The sequence below is a fragment of the Sparus aurata genome, chromosome 8, assembly GCF_900880675.1.
Source record: "Sparus aurata chromosome 8, fSpaAur1.1, whole genome shotgun sequence".
NCBI lineage: Eukaryota > Metazoa > Chordata > Actinopteri > Spariformes > Sparidae > Sparus > Sparus aurata.
The window spans coordinates 2,911,767-2,935,306 of NC_044194.1; the positions used below are offsets into that span (position 1 = coordinate 2,911,767).

General features: G+C 44.1%; 1 protein-coding gene across 12 annotated transcripts in view; it reads left to right on the top strand.

Moving 5' to 3' along the window:
* The window catches only part of cadps2 (Ca++-dependent secretion activator 2), a 182,570-nt gene that overhangs the window by 94,734 nt on the left and 64,296 nt on the right, over positions 1-23,540 (top strand). For all 12 annotated transcript variants that reach the window (XM_030426028.1, XM_030426032.1, XM_030426030.1 and 9 more), the window contains exons 9-12: positions 913-979; positions 2,295-2,403; positions 2,509-2,709; positions 12,592-12,728. In XM_030426028.1, the coding sequence (XP_030281888.1) occupies positions 913-979; positions 2,295-2,403; positions 2,509-2,709; positions 12,592-12,728 (514 nt within the window). The remainder of the gene's footprint in view (positions 1-912; positions 980-2,294; positions 2,404-2,508; positions 2,710-12,591; positions 12,729-23,540) is intronic.

Sequence of the window (23,540 nt, forward strand, 5' to 3'; positions counted from 1 at the left end):
TCTCGTCTCCACGCCGGCTTTAAAAGCTGCGTTCGAGTGTCAGAGTTCAGTGTTGATCTTGAAAACAGCGATTCAGTGGCGGCTGATGAATGTGAGTGAACTCGGAGCCGGAGGAGCGATCGTTTGTCTCCGAGGTCGAGAACTCAACACAAATCCAATGTTTCTGTTCCGCGTGCACGTTTCACATGAATGTACAGTTTCTGCTTTTGTACATTTTCCATTAAAAACTTTGATTTCATATTTAACATCAGATGTCAAACACAGTTTACGTCTGACAAACCCTCTGATTGATCGGGTCACCGAGGATTCTATCATTTGTGTCACGAAGATTTTCAGCTTTTTCTCTGTTGAATATCAACGAGAACGAGACTCGAGTCTGACTCGACGGAAAATAAATGACTTGAGTCTCGACTCGGACTCGATGGACTCAGATTTGACACGACTGAAGAAAAGGTGGCGTGAATTAACGTGTTCATTTGGTGTTTTCAGTTTTCAGTAAAATCCTTCAATGTTTCAGTGTTTAAAAGTGTTTCAGAGGGAATATTGAAGAAATGTTTGCAGTGAAGTGAATATTTTGGGGTTTTGATCTATTTGAAGGCGTCCAGTTGGATTCTGGGAAACCATGTTGGGCGTTTTTCATTGTTTCCTTACATGAAGGATTAACTGACGATGAAACTACTCGTCAGTCGCCGCCCTCCATGAATTCACACAAACACAGAAGAAGTGTGTCGATGTGTTTTCATCCCTGTTGATTTATTTATTTGTATTTTGAAGGATTAGCTCCTCGCACCGTCATCTCGGATTCAAATGTTCTTATAACGTTCGGTATAATAATATAAACACCACAGACATCGTGTGAAGCCTCCTGACATTTCCTTCAGCTTGATGTCGTGTGTTTTCTGTGTGTTTCAGGCACCTGTACGCTCTCGGGCAGAGAGTCTGGAAACGCTGGAAAAAAAGATATTTCGTCCTGGTTCAGGTAAGAAACGGAGAAAGCGGGTGAAGCGCGTCGATCTGCGGTTGATTCTGAAGGAAGAGTCTCAAACTTTTCCTTTTTATTTAACGGGCAGATTGTGTTAGAAAGAGAGTCGGTCGCCGGGGGAAAAAAATAAAACTATTTTCGGTTATTAAAGAAAATCATCTCACATCCGTCGCTGCACTCCAAAGGTATTTACACCTCGTCTGAGCACAAAAGTCCAGCAGCAGCAAAGTTAATTGAGTTCTGGTCTCTTCAATTCGCTTTTTACACTTTTTTCACTTCGGCTGTTATTTACTTTGTGAGCACTCAGGATGTGCGAGGGCAAGGGCAGACATTCAAATTCACACTTTGTCTTTTCTTTGCGGCGTACGACTCTGTTTACCTCTCAGATCGAAAAATAAATAAAAGTCCTTTTTTAAAGGGACGTCACGTGTGTTTTATTGATTGGGACGGAGGACGTTAACGGCTGATGGAGTGTTTGCCAACATTTCTGGGATCGTCAGACTCTTTCTGTCCTGATGGTCTGAAAAATATTTTGCCGCAGCTTTTATGATGATTCTCCAAGAGCAAAAATACTTGCAGGAAGCGAAATGTCTGCTCACTTTTAGGATATGAGGAAATCAAGAGAGTAAAGTGAGAGCCAACCCTGACCATCGTCCCTGTGCAGCAGTCCAGCTCCACCAAGGAATCATTCTCCCTGTTTGCTTGGGAAGAAATGGGAAGTCTTGACTTTACCTTCCAACACCAGGTGATCTGGACTCTGGAAGACGTGTCTGAACGCGATCAAACCTCAGCAGCAGGTTCCACCTCCCGTGAAAAGACGGAAACCAGAAGAGTGGAGGCAAATGTTCTGCTGTGCACATACTTCCTGCCATGTGTTGGAGCGTCACACGCCATCTTTACCTTCACTGAGACGTCTCGCTCTGTGAAATCGTGTCACACTTGAGTAAAACGTGAAGATATCGTGTTGAAATATGACTTCAGTTGAAGTGAATGTCACTGAAAGTTCTCAAAAGTAATTTTCATGCAATAAATGTTCCTTATTCACATCGATTCACTGATCAATGACCCAGTAGCATCGCCGCCATCGTAAAGATACGCCTTTATTTTGAAATTCCCCCGGCACGTCTTTCTAAACAGAGCTTTGTTTTTATTAAAGACAACAGAGATCTGAAATGTGTGCGTGTGTGTGTGTGTGTGTGTGTGTGTGTGTGTGTGTGTGTGTGTGTGTGTGCGTGTGTGTGTGTGTGTGTGTGTTGCGTGTGTGTGTGTGTGTGCGTGTGTGTGTGCGTGTGTGTGTGTGTGTGTCCTGCAGGTGAGTCAGTACACGTTCGCCATGTGCAGCTACAGAGAGAAGAAGGCGGAGCCTCAGGAGCTGATGCAGCTGGAGGGCTACACGGTGGATTACTGCGACCCTCAGCCAGGTACTGACGGTTCTGCTCCGGTCGACCCGACTCGACTGAACCCTCCTGGAATGTTTATTTTGTGCCGAGCCGTTAACACTTCCTCCTCCTCCTCCTCCTGGTCAGGTCTGCAGGGCGGCCGGGTGTTCTTTAACGCGGTGAAGGAAGGCGACCTGGTGATGTTCGCGTGTGACGACGAGCAGGACCGGATGCTGTGGGTCCAGGCCATGTACCGAGCCACCGGACAGTCCTACAAACCGGTCCCGCCGCCGCAGAACAAAAACATGAACTGCAGAGGAGGAATCCAGAAACCAGCGTCGCCCATCAGTAGGTTCTGATTCTCTCTCTGTGTTTGTTGGTTTCTCAGCAGGATGACACAAAAACTACTGAACAGATTCCCACAGAACTTGGATGGAGGACGGGTCTCGGGTCCAGAATAGACCCGAATGACTTTTGGTTTGGATCCTGATTAAGGCACAGATCCAGGACAATGTGAGATGGAGCACTTTAGACATTTTCTTTAATTTCTCAGAGAACCATGCCTGGATCTCGCTGGTGTCTCAGAGTGAAGTAGTTTAGAAAGACGAGACAAAAGAAGTCGTTAAGTTTCCAAGTTTCAGTTTTGTGCATGTTTAAATAAGTTCCTCCAACAGTCACATGGTGGTAAAATCTCTCATCTACAAGCCAAAACTGTGAGAGCCATCCAACAGAGGTGAAGTCGAGACTGTGACTGTGACACCGGCCGGCAACACATTCGGTAAAAGCATTTTTTAAATGAAGTTTAAAAGAAAAACTCACATTTACACACACAAGCGAAGCGGTCCACGGTGGAGCTGCTTTTACAGAACATAAGATCTGCACAGATGGATGACGAGTTCTCACACGTCGGGCTGAAGCTGATGTCAGTCTGGCACAGATTGCCGGCAGGACGCAGCCGTGAACACTGTGACACGCTGCAAACTTCAACGGTCGTCTTCATTTTGGAGAAACAAATTACTGCCAGGAGAAAGAGGCTGGAGAGCGAGCGAGGTCCTCCGGTCAGGTTCCATTTCAGAGCTCTGTAGATGTTTCTGCACTAGAAGCAGTGAAAGTTACGTCAGGTTACATTCAGATGTTTAAATGTGAGTTTTGTGAGAACAGACAGATGTTTCCAGCTGTTGGAAGACCTGAACAGTTTCCTTCAGGTGAGCAGGTGATGTTTCTGCAGCGTATCACCTTTATATCATATCAGTGTGTTGTGGGAAGTCAGACCGTCTCATCGGTGATTGTGGGCGACCAAAACAGGGATTTTAAGCCAACCTGTGGTGTTTTCTAACAGAACATGAGCTAAACATAAAATCAAGCTAAGCAAGAGTAAAAGTTACAACATATAGAAACGTTATCTGCTCTGTGGTTTTGCAGAAAAAGCACTTGGCCAACATTTAATCTGGCGATCGGGTTGTCTCGTAAACAAGATCAGGAGAGACTCTAATTAATATTTGTGGAGGTGATGGAGGAAGAAGGATCCTGGATGAAGATCTGGAGGAGGATGGAGTGAAGGAGTGAGCTGACAGAGCGGTGGAGGCAGAATCCGGTTGGTTAAACGGAGAAAACCGGCTGTATATTTGTTTCATACGATGTGATGGAGACCTCTGAAGGTGCTCGTACTGTCAGACGAGGTCGGGCGTCTAAAGTCGGATGTGAGATGGAGCGAACACGTCTGTGTGTGTGCCATCGTGTTTCGTTCAGTCGTTCTGTTGTGATGTTTGGAGCTTTGTTTGTGTGTTGAATTGTCTGGACTCGAGCGTCTTTGTGTCATGTTGACCATTCCTCCCCTCCACCTTTGTCTCCTCTCCATCCTCCTCTCCTCCACCTTTGTCTCCTCTCCTCCTCGCTCATCTCTCTTCACATTTACTTGTTTTGTTCTCTTCTTCACAACAGAGCTCTCCGTTTATTACAGATATTAGACACACACACACACTCAGTAGGAGGCGAGATGCTGTGAGACAACACATCCATTTTTCTTGTCTTTTTCCCTTCGTCCGTCCGTTCTGTCGTCATTCCCTCTATTGTCCCCAGATTCTGTGACTTCCTCCTCTCATTTTTATTATTTTCCTCCCATCATTATTCTTATATTCATGCCTTCTGTCTCCTTGGACTCCTCTCCCCTTCAGTTTTATCCTTCGTCCTCTCATTCACTTTAAAGCTTCTGATAAACATGTTGGGTTCGTTCCCGTCCTCATAAACAGACGCAAACAGAACCTCCATTAATTTAAGATAACAAAGAACAAACAAACATTCAAACAACCAAAAATGAACTCAAGCAGGTTGAAATGAATATTAAACACTGAGTTCCTCAGCAGTAAATTCAGTTTTTGAATTTTTTTACAGTTTTACAACCAGCTACTTGTTTAAAATCTGCTTCTAAAGCGTCTTTAAAAAATAAAATACTCTCATCCTCTCGTCTGTTCCTCCATGTCTCTCTGCTGTCGGCTGTTGATCAGTAACAATAGAAAATAACTAAATCTTTGCTCCACAGTACCTTTAAATTACTTACCTTTTTAAATAAATCCTCTGAATTTCTCACCTTTTTTCATTGTCCCTCCTTTCCTCTAAACTTCTGCTGTATTTTCCTCTTTGTTTCCTCACCTCCTCCTCCTCCTCCTCCTCCTCCTCCTCCTCCTCCTCCTCCTCAGCTTCACCTACAAATCATTTCTTTTATTATCTGTCTGTGGACGACGGCGTCTGCGTGCTCGCCGGACGCTCTCCCCTCCTGGCCGAGCATTGTGGCACGGAGAGCTTCACACTGGGAGCTGATTACGGCGGTATTTGTGTAATTTGGCGCAGCCGCGGCCCGTCCTCGCCGCCGCTCGTTAGCGCTTAATGGAACAGATTGAAGCACTAATGGCGAGAGGTGCTGACACGCTGTTTGCAGGAGGAAATGGAAGGTGTCCCCGAAATAGCTCTTAACTGGGTGCTAAGTGCCGCAGTGTGTGTGTGTGTGTGTGTGTGTGTGTGTGTGTGTGTGTGTGTGTGTGTGTGATGAGCTTGACAAATAGTCGTTCTCGCTTTAATGACGATTGTGTCGGTGAACCTGTGCTCGCCCTGCAGGTGTTTTTTCATTAGAAATGAAACGTAGAGGTTAAATTACACTAATGACATCATGGCTACACACTGACGAGCACACACACACAGACACACACACACAAAGAAAGGTCACTTAGCATTAATAAAATCATACTTCTGCCGCCTTGACTTCATGGAATATCTGTTTTCTTCTGAACACAGCGAGGTATTTTTCTTCTCCGTTGGAAGGTTAATGATTTGGAACAGGTGAGACAATGAGAGCACAAACACAACGTCTCTTCTTTGCCTCCAGTTCAGAACTATTTTCATCTTTGTATCCAGACGCACAAAGAGCGAGCGGGCGGCGGTGTCAGAATTTACGGAATGACAAAGTCTCTTATCGTTGTCGCTCTCTGTGCTGTGAATCCTCGCCGTCCGTTTTCCAGCTGATGGCCGACAATGTTTGCTGCAGACACCGACAGAAGCCAATCGTTGAAGACGTTCAGGCTTTCACAAATGGTTCCATGTCACGTGTTCGGTGTTAAATGTGTGGAAGATGACAAAAAGATGCACGCAACAACATGAGCGCTCAGTAAAAAAAGGTTTAACCGAGACTGAAGAGTAACAGAGTTGAGATAAATGTGAAATAAATGCTCACTAACAGGGATTTAATTACCATCATGCACTGCAAAGTTTTGCCAAAAAGGCTAAAATCAGGACACTAAAATAAAAAAGGCCATGTTTAAAATCCAAAGGGTTTATTGTCTGTACGGTGGCCCATTTAGGACACATCAGACTCGTCAAGCTTAACTTTTAAAAGCTGGATGTTCTACGCGAAACGTTTGTTGTGTGGTCACCAAGACTGCGACTTGACCGGAGACGAGACGTGAGATCTGTTCAGGCTGATATCCACAAGTCTGAGTCGGGTCACGTTCTATTTCCACGTGGGCCCAACATGACGTGCAGCACCGAGCTGATCCAAGAAGATCCAGCCGGTGCTGTTTGTGTGTGATGAGCGTTAGGTTTGGGTTGAATAGCGTCAGAAGCGACAGTCAGCTGTGAAGTTAGTGCCGAGCCAGTCGGATGTTTGAGTCCAGGTCCCAGCTTTCAAATATTAGACAGGTCCGGGTACATTTCCGGGTCTTTTGGGGTTCTGGTACAGATTTTTGGACCTCTAGTTAGCCTGCCAACGTTAGCATTCACCTTAAACACAACTAGAACTTCTTCAACATACTGTGAAGACAGTTGGGTGTGTAAGTGTGAATGATCAGTGTGTAACAGAACCTGAAGACCTGAAGCTGCTGGAGTCGTGAAGCAGTCGGGTCACATCGCAGTAAAGACAGAACCAGCCTGCGGTTCTGTCTGGTTCCTGGAGGAGAAATGACTTGAGGAACAAATGAAGTTTGTTTAGAGAATGAAAAGAAAAGCAAACCCAAAACAACGAGGCAGACGATGACGGAGGACGTGAGCAAACATGAGAAAAGGACATTGCAGGTTCTATAGAACTGAACCGGGCCTTCATCTCCATGAAGTCTGAGGAGATGTTTCACTGCTGTGTGAGCAGACTTCAGCTGCCGGCCTCCGTGACGGCCTCAGCTCTGAAGTGGAAACTGAAAAAAAAAGGACAAACAGACAAAGAAACTTCAGCAGACATCACTTCCTGTCAGCTCCTCGCCTGTTCACTGCTGCCAGCTCAAATGGACCGGCGTTCAAACGACCCACACACAAGGTCCAAACACGTGGAAATCATCTGCAGCTGTGGGGAAATGTGATCTGGTCCATGACCTGAAATCCTCTTTTATCACACAGACTGCGACTCTGTCCTCAGAATGAACAGGCGGGCCAGTTGGGGGTCGAGTTTCGGCCCTGCAGTTGTTTTTCGGGGATGTTTACACCTGTCAGTTGTGTTTTTGAAGAGGCAGGTGGTCAGTTTGACATCGAGGGCAATCCCGAGCACAGACGTCCAAACTGTCCGTTTGTCTTAACCTCCCTTTGTTTCAGCGACGCCCTCGAACGCAGCAGAGCAGCTGGGGATGCGTTCACGTGCTCCCCGCAAAACTTTTCCCTGAGTTGAGATTGTTTGCGCTCCGCGTTACGAGGAGCTCCGTTCAGACGGAGACTGATGGGCTTGTCGGTCCGCATTTTCGTCTCCGCTCGCCCTCGACATCATCTCCGTCGCCGCCGCCGCCACGCTCCGACAGGCAGATCAAGTCGCATCTCTCAGCCGGGCGCACCTGAAACTGAAACGCTCTCCTTCCTCCTCCTCCTCCTCTTCGTCTGCATCAATAACCTGCCATCAGCGGCCGCCACCGCCTCTCAGAGCAGGATGTCACATAGATGTGACTGTTGCCGTGACGATACCAATGGAGCCCAGACGAGATGGACATGGAGAGATTGAGTGCAGTAAAACGACCCCCACCTCACACACACACACACACACACACACACACACCTCAACACTCACTCAAACATCCACATATGTCTTAAATATAACATGAACATACAAACTAGATTGATTTGAAAATCAGATTTTAGTTTTTCTACAGATAGACGATTATTTAAAACAGATCTAAATGCTGCAACAGACTCTTCATTTTCCAAACCAGGCCTCCTACATTTCCCACAATGCAACATGACAATTCAGTCAGACGTTCAGACGTGTTGTAGCAGCTAATGAAGCCTGCAGCGGAGATGAGCAGAGGTCTGATCACCAACACGATCATCTTGTTTTTAAACTTCTAACTAAAGGACATTTATCAGATTTGGTGCGGTTCCCTCTAGAAGACATCCGGACTGTTCTGGACTGTTCTGGACTGTTCTGGACTGTTCTGGACCGTTACTCCTCAGGATCTTTAAACATTTAACATGTATGATCTTGAACGCACACGTCGGCTCGTCTTGATCGAGTCTGATTCAGTTCAGCAGAGAAAAACACGAGTGCTGATGAAAGATCCTGATATTTGTTTTCTGATCCAGCAGCCATCATCAATAAACAACGTGATTATTTTCAACCTCCATGAATCTGTTTTCTTTCTTTAATGGTTATAAAATGTCAGAAGATGGTGAAGAATGCCGGTCAGTGTTTCCTAAAGCCCAGGATGATGTTTCATCCACAAACCCAAAGAAACTAGAAAATATTCACATTAAAGAAGACTGATTAATCGATTGTCAAAATAGTAGGAGATTGATTTAATCGCGGCAGAACTCCTCTTGGACCCAAACCAAGTGTTTTATCTTAACACTCCTGGTTCTGTCGCTACAAACACGTCTTGAAAATGTCCAGAGGTCTCCTCAAAGAATATCTGCTGATGTGACTCTTACAAATGTTGAAATGTTTTATCGTATCCGTGTTCTGCAGAAGCGTTTCGTTGTGGCTCAGCGGAGATGTTCGCTCACGTCTCTGCAGAAACAATAACTCAACTTTAAAGTTGTAATCCTTCAAATTTACGGGAAATCAAACTCCCATTTTGTCGTGTTTATGTTGTAATCTTTCCCCGATCATCAATTAATTTACAGTCTTTGATGTATTTTGGTGGCTGGGTCCGCCACGCTCGCATTGCCTTCAGTCCCAGACTGATGAGAAACTGTTTGACAAAAACACAAAGTGAGGAAACCTGCAGACAGCCGGGACTCAAACGCACCATCTGTGCCAGGAGCAGCGACATTCATCCATATTTTCTGTCACACACACTCATTCACACACACACACACCCCCCCTTTAACACCCCCCCCTTCAGATAATAGCTGAAAGTTGGACTCGACACGGATCAACATCACTCCTGCGCTGTCTGTCCCCCAATCAATACTCCCCCTCCTCCCTCCTCCTCTTATTATCAGCACTAATCTATATCTCTTTGTCTCGTTTTCTTTAGAGTCGCCTCCTTCACTCCCTGTCTTTTCTCCAAATTACATTAAGGACAATCCCGTGTTTCGGAGGTAACGAATGTAAAATGACCTACATCGGAATTAGACAGAGGGAAAGCAGGCCACAGGAGCCAAAGGGCAGCCGGAGTCAGAAGAAAAGAAGACTGGAAGAAAAGGAGAGCAGCGTCGATTGGAAGTTGATTGTGGAGATTTCACTTTTGCTGTCTTTTTTTTTTTCTCTTTCGGACAAAAGCGACAAAGACGGGAGGGAGGAAGAGGAGGAGGAGGAGGAGGAGGAGGGGGGGATGAAAACACAAATGTCTGAGAGTCCTCGCGGGCTTCTCTGCGTCCACACAAAAACAAAATGGCAGCGTTAATAAAAAGCGATCACTAATGCTCGTCTCGGACGCGAGGCCGCGGGCGTCGCAGGCGTGGAGAACAGCGCCGGCATTCTTCAGCGAGCCTTGGTCTTTTGTGGGGCCATGTGTCACACTCAGAAACTTCCCATCCCGAAATGTACTCCCCCTGATAAAGGCAGAATGGAGAGTGTTAGGCTTTTCATTTGGCGGGGCCATTAACAGGACGCCTGAATGGACTGGAAATGAACCCGGGTTTGCTCAGGCCGGGACGCCCTGCGCCTCTTCTGCTGCTTTTATTTCCTCCGTTGATTCTTCCGTCGCTGACCCCGAAGCCTCGTTACCGTCTGCCGCTGCAGGCGGAGGAGCTCGGAGTGTCTCTGCCGCCACGAACAAACACTTCATCAGCAGTCGCTCCAGTTTTTACTCATCGTTTTTATACTGACAACAAATCCAGATAACAGATCCAACCATGAATATCTCCAAACGCCTGATATCACATCAGAGAAAAAGTGGTGGACAGTTGAGCTCTTAAACTGTGGATTTGAACAGTGTTTAGCCTAGCTTAGCATATAATTATGATAATTAACATCTCGCATCTTCCTTAAAAACTGATTCTGAATGACGATTTATGTATTTAAATTGTTCTGTTCTGATCAGAATTGTTGTCCAGAAGCTTTTAAAAACACATGAATGAGCCTCACACACACACACACACACACACACACACACACACACACACACACACACACACACACACACTACATCACCAAATGTGGATTCATCCGCCGCTGGAAATAGTCCCCAGCTGTATTGTGCAGATATGGTTTTAAGTTGCTCTTCTCTTTCTACTCAGCTCGGTTTAAACACACGTTGTCGATGTTGTTTTTTTACTTGAACACCAAATTGCATTATGGGAGAAATTCCCCATAAAAACAGCTGTTTGTGTTGTAGCTCACTTCCTGTTAGTTTGCAGTCCGTCCTGATTGGATGTAGGGACGACGTGTTTCACCGACCAAACACTCAACATCATCGCCCTTGGACTCAGGTGTGACCTGTGACATTGTGATGTCACAGGTCACATGATGACACCTGAGCTTAACTTCCCAAAGGTCCAGAATGAACGTCCATGCTTTAATCCTGTTTCTGTGTGGGACTTGTAAACGTAAATAATCGCAGTTCGTCTCATTCTGTTAACGATTCAGTTGCGAGTCTTCGGTCTTTACGTGGTCAGAAAACACGCGGCGCCGTAGATCATCACACGCCTGATCTCTCAGTCGGTCTACACGTTGTTGTCGCGTCTCTTCCTGGCTGGTTCTTCCGACTCTGTGAGTCACTTCCAGTGTTTTCCCTCACATGTCGTCCATGTTGGCGAACGTTTTGTGTCAGCCGAGAGGACTGACAGCTTCACAGACGATCCGTAGCCAACCGAGGTGGGAACTATTAGCCACAGCACGGAGAGCCCACACTGCCAATGTAGTCGTGTGTGTGTGTGTGTGTGTGTGTGTGTGTGTGTGTTTACACTTGAGGCGTGAATGATGGTGAACACATTCATGCGTCACCTCTTTAGATGGCGGGATCATGCACAGATATCGCTGCAGCCGTTCATCCTTGACAGAAATGACTCCGGCTCTTCTGTTTACTTTTGTCCTTGTTGGTCTTTCTCTCCGCGAACACTGCCGAACATAAACTCATTCCCGCTCCAGTCTCTTGATGGAGGCGCGATAGAAAAGAGTGTGTGGCTCAAAAGGTTAAAACCTAGATCTTTGAAGGCTTCGCCTCGATATGGAAGCAGATGAGAGTATTTAATAAAGCTAATAAATAAAGTGTATCACTCTGATTTCATCGAAAACTGTTTCAAAACCTTGAGCTGTTCCAGTTTGTTAGATTTATGTATTTATAAAGATTTGAGCTCATAATGAAGAGAAGAGTAAGACTGTTTGACTAACACATGATATTTGGAAGCTGATTCAAAGTCAGTGTCATCCAGAAATGTTGGATTTTTTTTTGCCCGATGTTCATAATGCACCTCCAACAAGCAGTTTGTTTCTACAAAGCATAAAAGTTAAAAACAAATTTAATGGAACTCATTGTGTCGGAGCAGTTTTGTCCCATCCCGACGCCGACCTTTTGACAGAACATCATCCGTCTCGTCATTGAGTTTGTGCAGAGAGCTTAATGAAGTCTGATCAGGAACAACGCTGAAGAAACTGAGGGAGAGTTTAACCTCGATCTCAACTCCTCCACCACGAGACCAATGAGTTCTGCTGAAACTTTAGTGAGTTTAAATCCACTTTTTAGTGACAGCGCTGCCGAACATGTTGGATTAAGTCTCGCTGACAGTTTACGTCCAGTTCAGTGTCGCCGTCGTGTCACATGTTGTCTGTAACTAAGTAGATTTACACCAAGTTCTGATGAAGCTGCACTTTTATTTCCTGACACTTTATACTTCAACATATAAATCACGATGTAATGTTATAGAATATTCTGTCACAATTTCATTTTTCTCTGCAGGATCATCGCAGGCAAAAGATGTTATAGCTCGAATATCATCACGATGTTTCCCGACACTCTCTTGTCCTCCGACACGCTTTTGTGCGACAGGACGAGCTTCAAATGTTGGTAGAAGCTAGTAAGCTAGCTGCTGCCTCCGCCTCAGCAACAAATGATAAGAATAAGAAAATCAAGAAAAATCACAAAATCAGCAGATCATTATGGCGGCAATCGCAAAAATGAATGTAAACAGCAGAAAGTGAAATAAAGTAAGTAAATTCTGAATTGATAAAACAGATCGTCTAAAAAACTTCCAACATGATGAAGTTGTGACATTTGAAGGTCGGAGGTCAGATTCATTGTTCATTGTTTGACCCGTTACAACGATCCTTCTCTGAACCCGAACAGATCCAGAACCATAATCCTTGTCTCCTCTGTGTGTCTGGTTCAGGTCTGGATCCGTCGCAGCGTCAGGGGGTGGAGGAGCTGATCTCCGCGGCGCCGAGTCGCTTCGACCACGCCGCCCTGTTCACCGTTTTGCAGCGCAGCACTCTGCAGCACCGCATGTCCGACTCCTTCTCCTGCCTGGTACGTCACATGAACGCAGCAGTGATTCTGCGCTCCGCCTCTGTCAGTCAGACTGGAGCGACCCGACTGACGGTGCTGTTGGAGGTGGTGTTTCTGTTGTTCATGAGAGCTGCTCACTTCTTCTGTTTCTCCTCTTTAAAGCTGCATCACATTCCTTTATTTTATTCCAAATAAAAGGTAAAATTATAGAATAACAGTTCTAATTAAAAGCTGATCTGGAGGTAATAATCTGTAGAGAACTCTGCATGCTCAGAGAGTTCATCAATTAATCTAATGAGTCATGAAATTAATCCATTAATGCAATCATTCTGATGATTACTGATCAGTTTTAAGCAAAAATGAAAATGAATTCACAGGCTGCCTTTTTCTTTAACGCGACTGTTTTGTGTTTGCTTCTTCTTCTGTGTCAGTAAACAAAACGTGAGAATGTTTAATTACATGTTTCACTTTTATCTGACATTTTATCAGCTAAACGATCAAACTCTCGTGAAGAAACTCAAACTTTGCAGCAGTTTGAACCAGTGAGACGCTCTGTGTGTGTGTGTGTGTGTGTGTGTGTGTGTGTGTGTGTGTGTGTGTTAAGCCTGGGGGGCTCTCACACACTGATTGAGGGGATAAACGCTCTAATCAATACTTTCCAAATAGGAACATGACCCTCATAGACGACTGCTGGGCGACTCAATGGAGCGGGGGGAGAGAGGAGGGGTGACGGCTTAAAAAGTGTGTGTGTGTGTGTGTGTGTGTGTGTGTGTGTGTGTGTGTGTGTGTGTGTGGCCTATATTTTTTTTTTGTAAGATAACTTTGTGATTCTGTAATTTTGAGGACTTCCTGTTACAAACATTAATGAGCCAACATCAGGAAAACAACAGCGCTCTACCTCCATAAATTACTTCACACATAAGTCACATAAATAACGTTCAATAACAATAAATAAACAAACACAAAAACAATAAAGAAAACATGTGACGGCGTTAAGATCTGTGCTTCACCCGCGTTTGACTCGACGCGCTCGGTTCCTCTCCTGACACAAGATGGCAACAAAGAGGAGGAAATTAAGTAATTTGGTTGTTTTTCTGTCTTTTTTTCTGTCACATCTGATCTGTAAACTTCAGTGTGAGCACGTTTGCAGAGGCAGAGGAGTGAACTGTGACTGTGGCGGCATCCTGCAGCGTTTTATGATCAGTATGCAAAAAAAACCCAAAACAAATTGCAGGTGTGATGTGAGTCACCAATGCTAAGTATTGCATTTAATTTTAATAGGAAAAAAAACATAAAAATGATGCTGATGTGATTCTTGTTCTTTTCATTTAATTATTCAGCTCTAGTTTTTGACAGGAAGTACAGATAGACTTCTCTTTTATTAATATACCGAGTGTCAGTTTGTTCTTCCTGTATATTTTTCCTTCTCACAAAGTCTAATTTCTGATGCAGTTACTGATTATTATTATCAATAATCAAAGAGAGCGACAAGCAGGATGTGAATTCCAGTCCAGTGAGGGCGTGTTGTGTTGTGGACAGACAAAAAGACAAAGTAGCACATCGTTTATTTGATCAACAATCAGACACATTCAGACACGGATACCAATCATCGGAAAAATGCAGAAGTTTGAGTTTAAATCCATCGAGTGTCCTGCTCTGTCACAGATCTATACTGATGAGTCGAGGCCTTCCAGGTTCATTGTGAGCTCTCTGCTTTCACTGAGGAGCTACTATATAGAGCTACAGCGGGCGGGAGAGTACAATCAATGAATCAATCAATAAAAACTACTCTGTTATCTCCCGGTAAACTATTTACATCCAGACAGCTCGGTGAGACCCGTACAGCTCGGCCTGAACAGACGAAGGTCGGAGCTTTTCTTTACACGACTGACATCCTGTGTCTGATTTAAAATTGGATTTATAATCTATAGATACTGTAAAAATACTGTAAATCAACTTTGAGAGCAGCTTATCACGACCCACTCTCAGGTTAACTGCTGGGCATCGATCTGCCGTAGAAAATATTCCAGCAACAAAGGAGGAGGAAGTGTGAAGAGCGAGAGCGAGAACGACTACGTTTCTACATTCACACATAGATTACTTTACCCAAGTGATGAACTTGTGTCAAAATCTGCTCAAAAACCAAACTGTGACTGTCTGACGAAGGTTCAGTCCGCCTGTCGCTGACGTTTGTTTCAGCAGGCGGAGGGGAAGCTTGTGTTTGAGACGTTTCTGAACCCTGACCAACACAAGACGTACGTTTCAACATACCCACTCTTTGCAGAAACGTTCGCTGCCAGCGTTTATTCTCACGGTCGCGCTGAAACCCTCGACTGAAACGTAAACTGAGGCAGATGTTGAGGAGTCAACTCATCCTGATTGTGCTGCGTTGTGTTCTCGCCCCTTTTTAGAAGCAGCAGAATGAAGAGATGTTCAGCGGAGTGACATCTGTGCTTTCTTTCATTTTCCCTACCTGCCTCACCAGGACTCCTTCCAACTCTGCAATTAGACCGATCCATTCACGCCGCCCCTCCAGCTCCCTCTCCTCAGCCTTTTGTGAAAACTCAAGGGCTTTGTGTTCCAGCCTGAGCCCCTTTTCACCAAACGCTCTGAGAAAAGGCCAGTGCCTCGGCGTGGGGGACATCTGTTGAGAAGTGGCTTGGATTCATGTCATTGCCGGGGTCATATTTTATTCACAAAGAGTTGAACCCAACAACAACAACAGTAATTAGGCAGAAATTTGGTTTGTAGCTGGGGCCCAGAGTCCCACTAACGGGATCAGGGAAGTTCCCACTGACGACTGAAGGGTTAAATTCCAGAGTGAAGCTGCTGCCGGTCCCATGGAAAAGTTTTTTTTTTCCGACACAACTCCGTCCATGTAGGTGGTAACACCAGCGGGAAGGAACTTACCCAATGAACTTAATCCAAAACCATAACACAGCATTACTTAGAATTGTGTTGTTTAAAAGCATTTAAAGGGATATTCCGGTGTAAATTTAATCCATGGTCTAACACACAGTGAAACTGTGTTAGACTCCCTCTCGAGAGATCAAGTTAGCAGACCGCTAATTTACGGAGTTTTATCGACCTCAGAAACGACCGCACGACAACAATACACTGCAGTAAATGGATCCAAATATAAACCGCCACCAAAAAGCCACAAATAATGCTCAGAACAGCACCAAACTTCAGCAACAGTACAAATAGGGTCTCAGCACATAGTCCGGGGCATCTAACCTCCGCTAGCTTAGCTGGATTTCTATTGGGAAGCTAAAAACAGATTTCAGCTCTCCTCCATCAGCTTCCGGGTCGGGGAAGTCCCGACGCGACGATTACCGAGTGCGGTTAGAAATGCTCAATTCCGTTCTTTTCCCTGTCCGCTCTCAATAATAACTGTTATAAACTGGCAGGTAAGACACATATGAACTTTGATTGCTTTTCCATGGAGTCATAATCATACATTTTCATCCATGAGCCGCGGAACTCTACTGCACTCGGTAATCGACTCGTCAGGACTTCCCATCAACAGGAAGCTGCTGCAGAAGAGTGGTAAAAAATAACCAAAAGAAAAACCTTTCATCGGCTTTGAGACCAAAAACACGGGATAGTTTTCTCAGGTGGAACGATGAAATATGGTCCAGAAGATGAAGTTTACCAGATGTTGGCAACATTACTTTAAGATCAGTTTCCTATTTCATGTTGTGACGACGCTGTGCCAGTGATCCGGCTCAGTTTGGGCACAAAAACAACTTGGTTGGGGTTCGGAAAAAATACCTGTTCCTGTCCCCACAAACATGATATACAGAACAACACAACCTGACCCTCACATCCCGATACAAAATCAGCAAACCGTTTAGTTTCGGTCCGATGAAGTACGATTCTTCGCTACATTACAGAAGAACAGTCAGCAGGGTCTTTAAAAGTCTAAAATTTGACAATCTCAATTTTAGACCTTGAAAAGTCTTAAATACGTCGATATTTTGCATAGAGGTCTTAAATTACATTAAGTTAGGTCTTCAACATGTACGTTTATTTACCGCTCCCATCGTCGCCTTTTTTGTTTCTTTTGTTTCGAGGAAATGTGTTGATGAGATTCACAGTCAGCTCCGTGTGTTGTTCTTCTGTCAGACGTATCAGGAACGTAAGAGGCATTTTGTCAACAGCCAATCAGAATTTATCTGCGTTCACTTCAACAGTTCTGGAAAGACTTCGACCGCGAAATCTGTGCTGGTTTGAACAACCAGAATTCAGTTAGAAAAACACCAGTTAGCTTCTAAAAGTCTCCAGTGAAGTCACGCTATCACACACTTCTGTACGCCTTCGTCACCACTTCCCGGTCCAAGTTCGTCCAGTTCTGCTCGACCCGAACTCTGTGCCGCCTCAGAGCCGAGCCACAACCAAACCATCTTCAGCTCAACTCTGTCGCTCATCAGTCGTACCAGAACAACAACGACATCGGCAAACTTTTCCAAAACATTTACAGATTCAAACACACCACACACACACACACACACACACACACACACACACACACACACACACCAGGGTTGATATAGAAAGCTAAATTAAATTGAATTCCCAGATAAAAACTAAACTAAAACTACCTAATCACTTGTTAAAACTAATTAAAACTAAACTGAAACAAAAAAAGAAACTGAAAAACTAAATTAGGATAAAAACTAATGAAAATGTTAAAATTATAATAACCCTGACACACACACACACACACACACACACACACACACACACACAGGAAATACATTTGGTTGTTTTTTAAAGTAATTCACTGTGATTTTCCGTACTTTTTCGTACTTTGTGTGGGTCTTTAATTTAGTTTAAAAAGGTCTTAAAGTCTTAAATTAGACTTGTTCAAACCAGCAGAATCCCTGAAGCAGCAGCCTTACAAAAATGTTGCAGGAAAGAAGAGTCGACGCAGAGGGAAGCAGTTCAACGACTGATAGGAACGTGTTTGTCCGGACCAGCTGGTTTGTCTTCTGTATTTGTGGTGGTGAAGGAGATTTACAGCAGCACGCTGACTCCAAACACGGAGCCAAGCATGCTAACGTTAGCCACCAGAAAAGCCTGCCAATAGATGCCCCTGAATCCTACACACTGGACCTTTAATTCATGGACTGACACTCAACTGAGATCTATTTTTTTTTCTCTAAACCCACACAGATCGAACAGGAGAGTGAATGTTGGCCCTTACATTCATCTGCTTCCTTGCAGTCAAACTGAGTGAGGATGACTTGGACATGATGAGCGCGTCACGGACTCGGTGTACGATTCATAGTGCCAGTTGAATGATTGTACAAACCTACAGCCTGTTAACTTCTTCAGAACTGGCTTGAAAACCCCCCAAAAATCTAAATCTCGAAACACAACTTCCCTAAAAATGAACAGAGTCTTGATTCTTGGAGCGAGAGTCAGTGTAGATCTCACTGGGAGGGAGTGAAATGAAGCTGGAACGTGGCAGGGATAAATTATTTAATTGCAGCAGCTCAACATGTGAGCGTCCTGTCAGGACGGAGGATGATGAAGAGCAGCAGAGCGAAGTTAGAAACACTTCAGTCGAGACGTATCGAAGCAGAATCTCAGAATGGACATTTTAAATTTAATTAAATGTAATTTTCCATTTACTTTTCACTGGAGGTATTCAGTCCATCTAAATACAGCTGTTCTTGGCCTCTTGACTCTGTAAAGTCTCAGCTGTTATTTGGCGGTTCGTTTGTATCGTCAGCACCAGCTAATGCTTTCAGATGCTTTTTAATACTTTTTAATACTTTTTGATGCTTTTTGGAGGTTTGCTTGCTGTTGGAAGTTATGTTTGTGTAATGATGTAATGTTAAGTAAGGGATAATGTATAGAACGGCGGTCACTATCGGGAAAATGAATCCTGACAGGACAAACCGGACCCTGACGCTTATTACCCGGCTACTTGCCAACACGAAAGAAACCTTCACACAGTGTGTCTTTTTACAATTTATTTGTTACCGTTCACAATGTTTTTCAGAGAAATATAATTCGCCAAACCAACGCGTTTCTCTTCTCCTTCTTCGCTGCTTTCCTCTCTTTTTCTTTTCTTGACCGGTGACGACAACTCAGCCTTTTGCCAAGAGTTGAAATCACTGTATTTTCCAAGAATATTAAAGTTAATGTGAAACTCATCCATACTAGTGGCATAGGAGTATTTTTTTTTCCGATATGAAGTAGACTACAGATCAGCTGACGTTGCTTAGCGACCGAAGACGCTGCGGTGATAAGTGACCGGACTACTTGTGGAGCAAAGATTTTAGAGCGCGGAGTGATACGAGATACGTGAATCAGAGGCAAAAAGACCACTTTCCTTGATGACGGTCAAATATGCTTAGCAACGGTCAATTATACAGAAATAATTGACTGCCGAACGTTGGGATTTTCCATTCAAGTGAACGGAGCGTTCTACAGCATTAAGAAGAGCCGTGTGATAAGTTGTGCTACATGACGCCGTTGCTACATGATTAGCATGTCCTTTCACGGTGTGTCGTGCTCTCAGATTGTAGAGATTTGGTTTCTGGTTATATTTCAGCGTTTTTCAGCAAAAGACATGTTTTGCATGTTGTTGTTTGTGTATCAGCTTTTTTTCTTCCATTTCTTCATTGAAACTGTGTGTGTGAAATATCTAAAGCTATCAAACACTTCAGAGTTCAGCCTCGCAGCGATCTCCGCTGCACATGAAAGTAAACTTTTGTAGGACAGAAGGAAACTGGATGGTCAGCTGACGAGTTCGATCGGCAGCAGCCTGTTGTCGTCCCACGCCCCCTCATCCTCCCTCAACCTCTAACCTTTGACTCATTAAGCTAAATGAGATCACAGAGAATGAGCAGTGAACTGGACGACCAGTACTTAGTCTTTTATTCCAAAAATCTGTGACGTAACTCTGACCCACTTTGGTTTCTTGTCCGTCTTTGTCTCGTTTCTCCACCTTTGCGTTTGGATGAAGAGGCCTCGTGTGTCCCGTCTGAGCGAGCTGCCGTCAAATTAACTTGCTGTGAAACTCCGCCATTATAGACTCTAATGTAATTACTCAGATCAATGCATCCGCACGGCTCAGCCTCCTGTTCTTTTTAAACCTGGAGCCTCCCAGTGAGTGTCCCTCACATGTGTGTTAATTAGAGGAATCTGCAGAAGAAGATAAAGAAGGAGAAGAAGAAGAAGGTCCAGATCGCTCTGCAGTGTTGACATGGAGAGATGAACGACTGACCTCAAGACAAACAACAAAATGTTCTGAACAATCTGCCAATATTTGTGTTTATCATCTGGGTTTGATTAATGCAGCCATGATAAAACACCACTGCCAGAACCAACCTCAGCTGTTGGAGCGGGTCCAGTCACAGTCGGGTCAGACGGGAACACACATTGAGACTTTAGAGTTTTAAATAAAATCTAATAAGAATATGGACGTCTTTTTAATGAGGATCCCTTTAATCTGATGATTAAGAGATTGTGCAGTGAGCGGAAAAGTTTAAAATAATCTTGTCGTGCTCTCTGCCGGTGGTTTCTGAACGACCTTAAACACATCTTAGATTTCTCTAAACAGCAGATGTATTTATAGATACTGATATTTTTCTGTTAAAGTGAAACTCTCACCAAAATGCAACCTTTTTGTTGTGAATGTACACGAGTCAAACCTTTGTGTAAAAGCACAATTACGACAAAAGAGGCACTTTTAAGATTTACCCTATTTTCATTTTTGGGTCAAACTCATTTTCAATGGGAGTGCTACGGGCACTTTTATGATAGCATCAAAATCTCTATTTTTAAAACAGTAAGAAGTCTCGACACAACATGAAACTTTGCTGGTAGTATCACCAGGGTCTCTACACATGAACACGAGCATTGAGAACATTGTTTGTGTACACAGAGTTTACTAAAAAGAAGGTTTTTGAACAACTCATGTTAGCAGTAGCTTGTTCCGCTCGCCGCCGTCCTGCCAGTGGAGAAGTGTCGATCTCAGAATGTGACGTAACCTGGAGGACAGTTAAAGGGATATTCTGGTGTAAGTTTAATCCATGGTCTAACACACCTTGACACCGAGTAAGACCCCCCATTGAGAGGTCAAGTTTGCAGACCGCTAGCTTACGTAGTTTTATCAACCTCAGAAACGACCGCACGACAACAATACACTGCAGTAAATGGATCCAAATATAAACCGCCCCCAAAAAGCCACAAATAATGCTCAGAACAGCACCAAACTTCAGCAACAGTACAAATAGGGTCTCAGCACATAGTCCGGGGCATCTAACCTCCGCTAGCTTAGCTGGATTGCTATTGTAAAGTGAACACAACTCACCACTCTCCTGCAGCAGCTTCCTGTTTTGGGATCAGCCCTGCGAGTCGATTACCGAGTGCAGTTAGAAATGCTCAATTCCGGCTAAGCTAGCATATGTTCTCAATGCTCGTGTTCATGTGTAGAGACCCTGGTGATACTACCAGCAAAGTTTCATGTTGTGTCGAGACTTCTTACTGTTTTAAACAGAGAGATTTTGATGCTAGCGTAAAAGTGCCCGTAGCACTCCCATTGAAAATTAGTTTGAGCTGAAAACGAAAATACTGTAAATCTTAAAAGTGCCTCTTTCATCATAATTATGCTTTTACATGAAGGTTTGACTCATATACTTTCACAAAAAAAGCCTGGGTTGCATTTTGGCGAGAGTTTTGCTTTAAGCTAATAATGTAGTATAATATTTGCGAGTGTGTTTTGTTAACACAAATATTGAAGCCAGTCATTGGAGCCTGAATGATACGGGATTGTTCTGTAGTAATGAAATGACGATATAGATTTATCAGCTGAACACTTTTTAAGATTTATTAATTTAAAGGATATATTCTAACAGTAAACTTTACTGGAAATGTAATAATTATAAAGCATCTTTATCTGACAGACAGAAACAGACAGAGAGGGAGACTGGAATGTGGAGAAAAGGCGTGTTAGTGTCTCGTATCTGCAGAGAGTTTCTGATTTTCTCTCTTTGTTGCTGCTCGGGACGCTTTACCAACCCAACATGTGTCTATTTGACGTCCTGGGAATGAGACTCAACAATCAACTGTCTTTGTGGTGCGTTCAGGAACAGCTGGGACAAATCCTACTGATTCTACCTTTAACTTTAATAGTCTTTGAATTCTATTAATATGACGTGAGCTTCAGTTAGCTTTGGCAGAGAATCAAGAATTGAACCAAAGACTTTGTCATCTGTCAGTGTGCTTTATATTACAGCAGCGACTGATTTGTATTGTCACTACTGATTAAACGGTGGATGATTTATCTAATGAATCAATCAACTGTTACAAAAAAATCAGTTTCACACCATAAATACATTCTCATAAATCAGGTTATTAACAGTTCGTCAGCCTGGAGGTTTGGGCGCCGACATCGTCCCTCCACACAAACAGATCCGACTCTGTCGTGTTTCTTGGAAATCTAATTCCTGACTGTAAATCTTTGGACCCAAAATGATTTCCCGAGAACCAACGAGGTAAAAACCTGCAGAATCTTCAGCGTCTCTATCGCTCAGCTTCCTGTCAGGCGTCTGTTTAAGTGATGAGTGACAAGCCGAGGTGTTCGTATCTTCAGAGCCACGCGCCGCTTTCACTCTTTTTGGGGTCATGTCGCTCCTCCGAGGGAGGCGGCGGATGCTGGCGATCTGACATGAAGACGTGGCTGACGGAGCTAACGAGGCAGTCGGCTCGTTAGCCGCTAATTGAGCGGTCAGCGCCAAGACTGGAGTTCGCCATCTGTTTGTCAGAGAGGAACATCTTGTCGCTTCGCGCCCGTCGACAGGCCCCTCTCTCTCTCCGTGGTGTGATATTAATAGCTAGAGCTCACAGACGGACGGGAGAAATGAAAAAAAACGAAACTAGAGAAAATGACAAACAGAGGGGGGAGATGGGGGGAGGAGGGGGGAGACACTAAAAGGCCTGCAGAGGAAGAATCTGCCAGGTCCGGTTAACCCCGACAGGAAGCAGCATGTCAGCGAGCGTCTACATAAAATACTGGAAGTGACGGCGTCTAATTTTAGTTTGATGCAGTTAAACTTACAGAAATGGTTTCTCAGAGCGCCGCGGAGACTTTCAGTTTCTCTCTGCCGTCAGAAGAAGAGATCGTGTCGGCAGTTCAACTTTACTCACTCACAGGAATGAATGAAGAGCTCGAAGAGACGGAGTCGGACTTCTCAGAACGTCTCCAACTTAAACGCAGGAGAGTTAATGTCTCGTCGTCGACCTTCAGCTGCTCTGATGATCTCTGTCAAACATCCAACATAGTTTTAAAAGCAGAACCGACGAGTATCAGTGTTCTTCCCCCTTCAACTTCCTGTGCAGACGAAGCTTCACTTATCAGCTGATTCATTTAGCTGTAAAGATGTGAATGAAGGCTTGAAGAAGAAAGTAAACACGCTGTTATTCTAAACTCAAATTAGACTTGACGTGTTTCATGTCAGAGTGAAAACTACGACTCCTCCTCTGACAGCAGCAGGCTTCATATAGAAGCTGCATCGGCTCTGTAGATCACGTATCCTCCCGTACGTACGTGTTGCAGTCTGCACACCATCCTGACATTTGTACAAATCACATCACATTCACGATACATGATTATTACCTGACTCTCTGCTTGCTGTGAGTTTCCAGCTGTTTGTGGTGATAAAAAGACGTATTTTTAAGACAAGAAACGATGTTTTCTCAACCCGAACCAAGTGGTTTTGTGCCTAAATAGCACCGTAAAGAAATGTACTTTTACAATATTTATTCTGGTCTGAATTTCAGCACGCTTTAATATATCTGGTTAATTTCTAAATT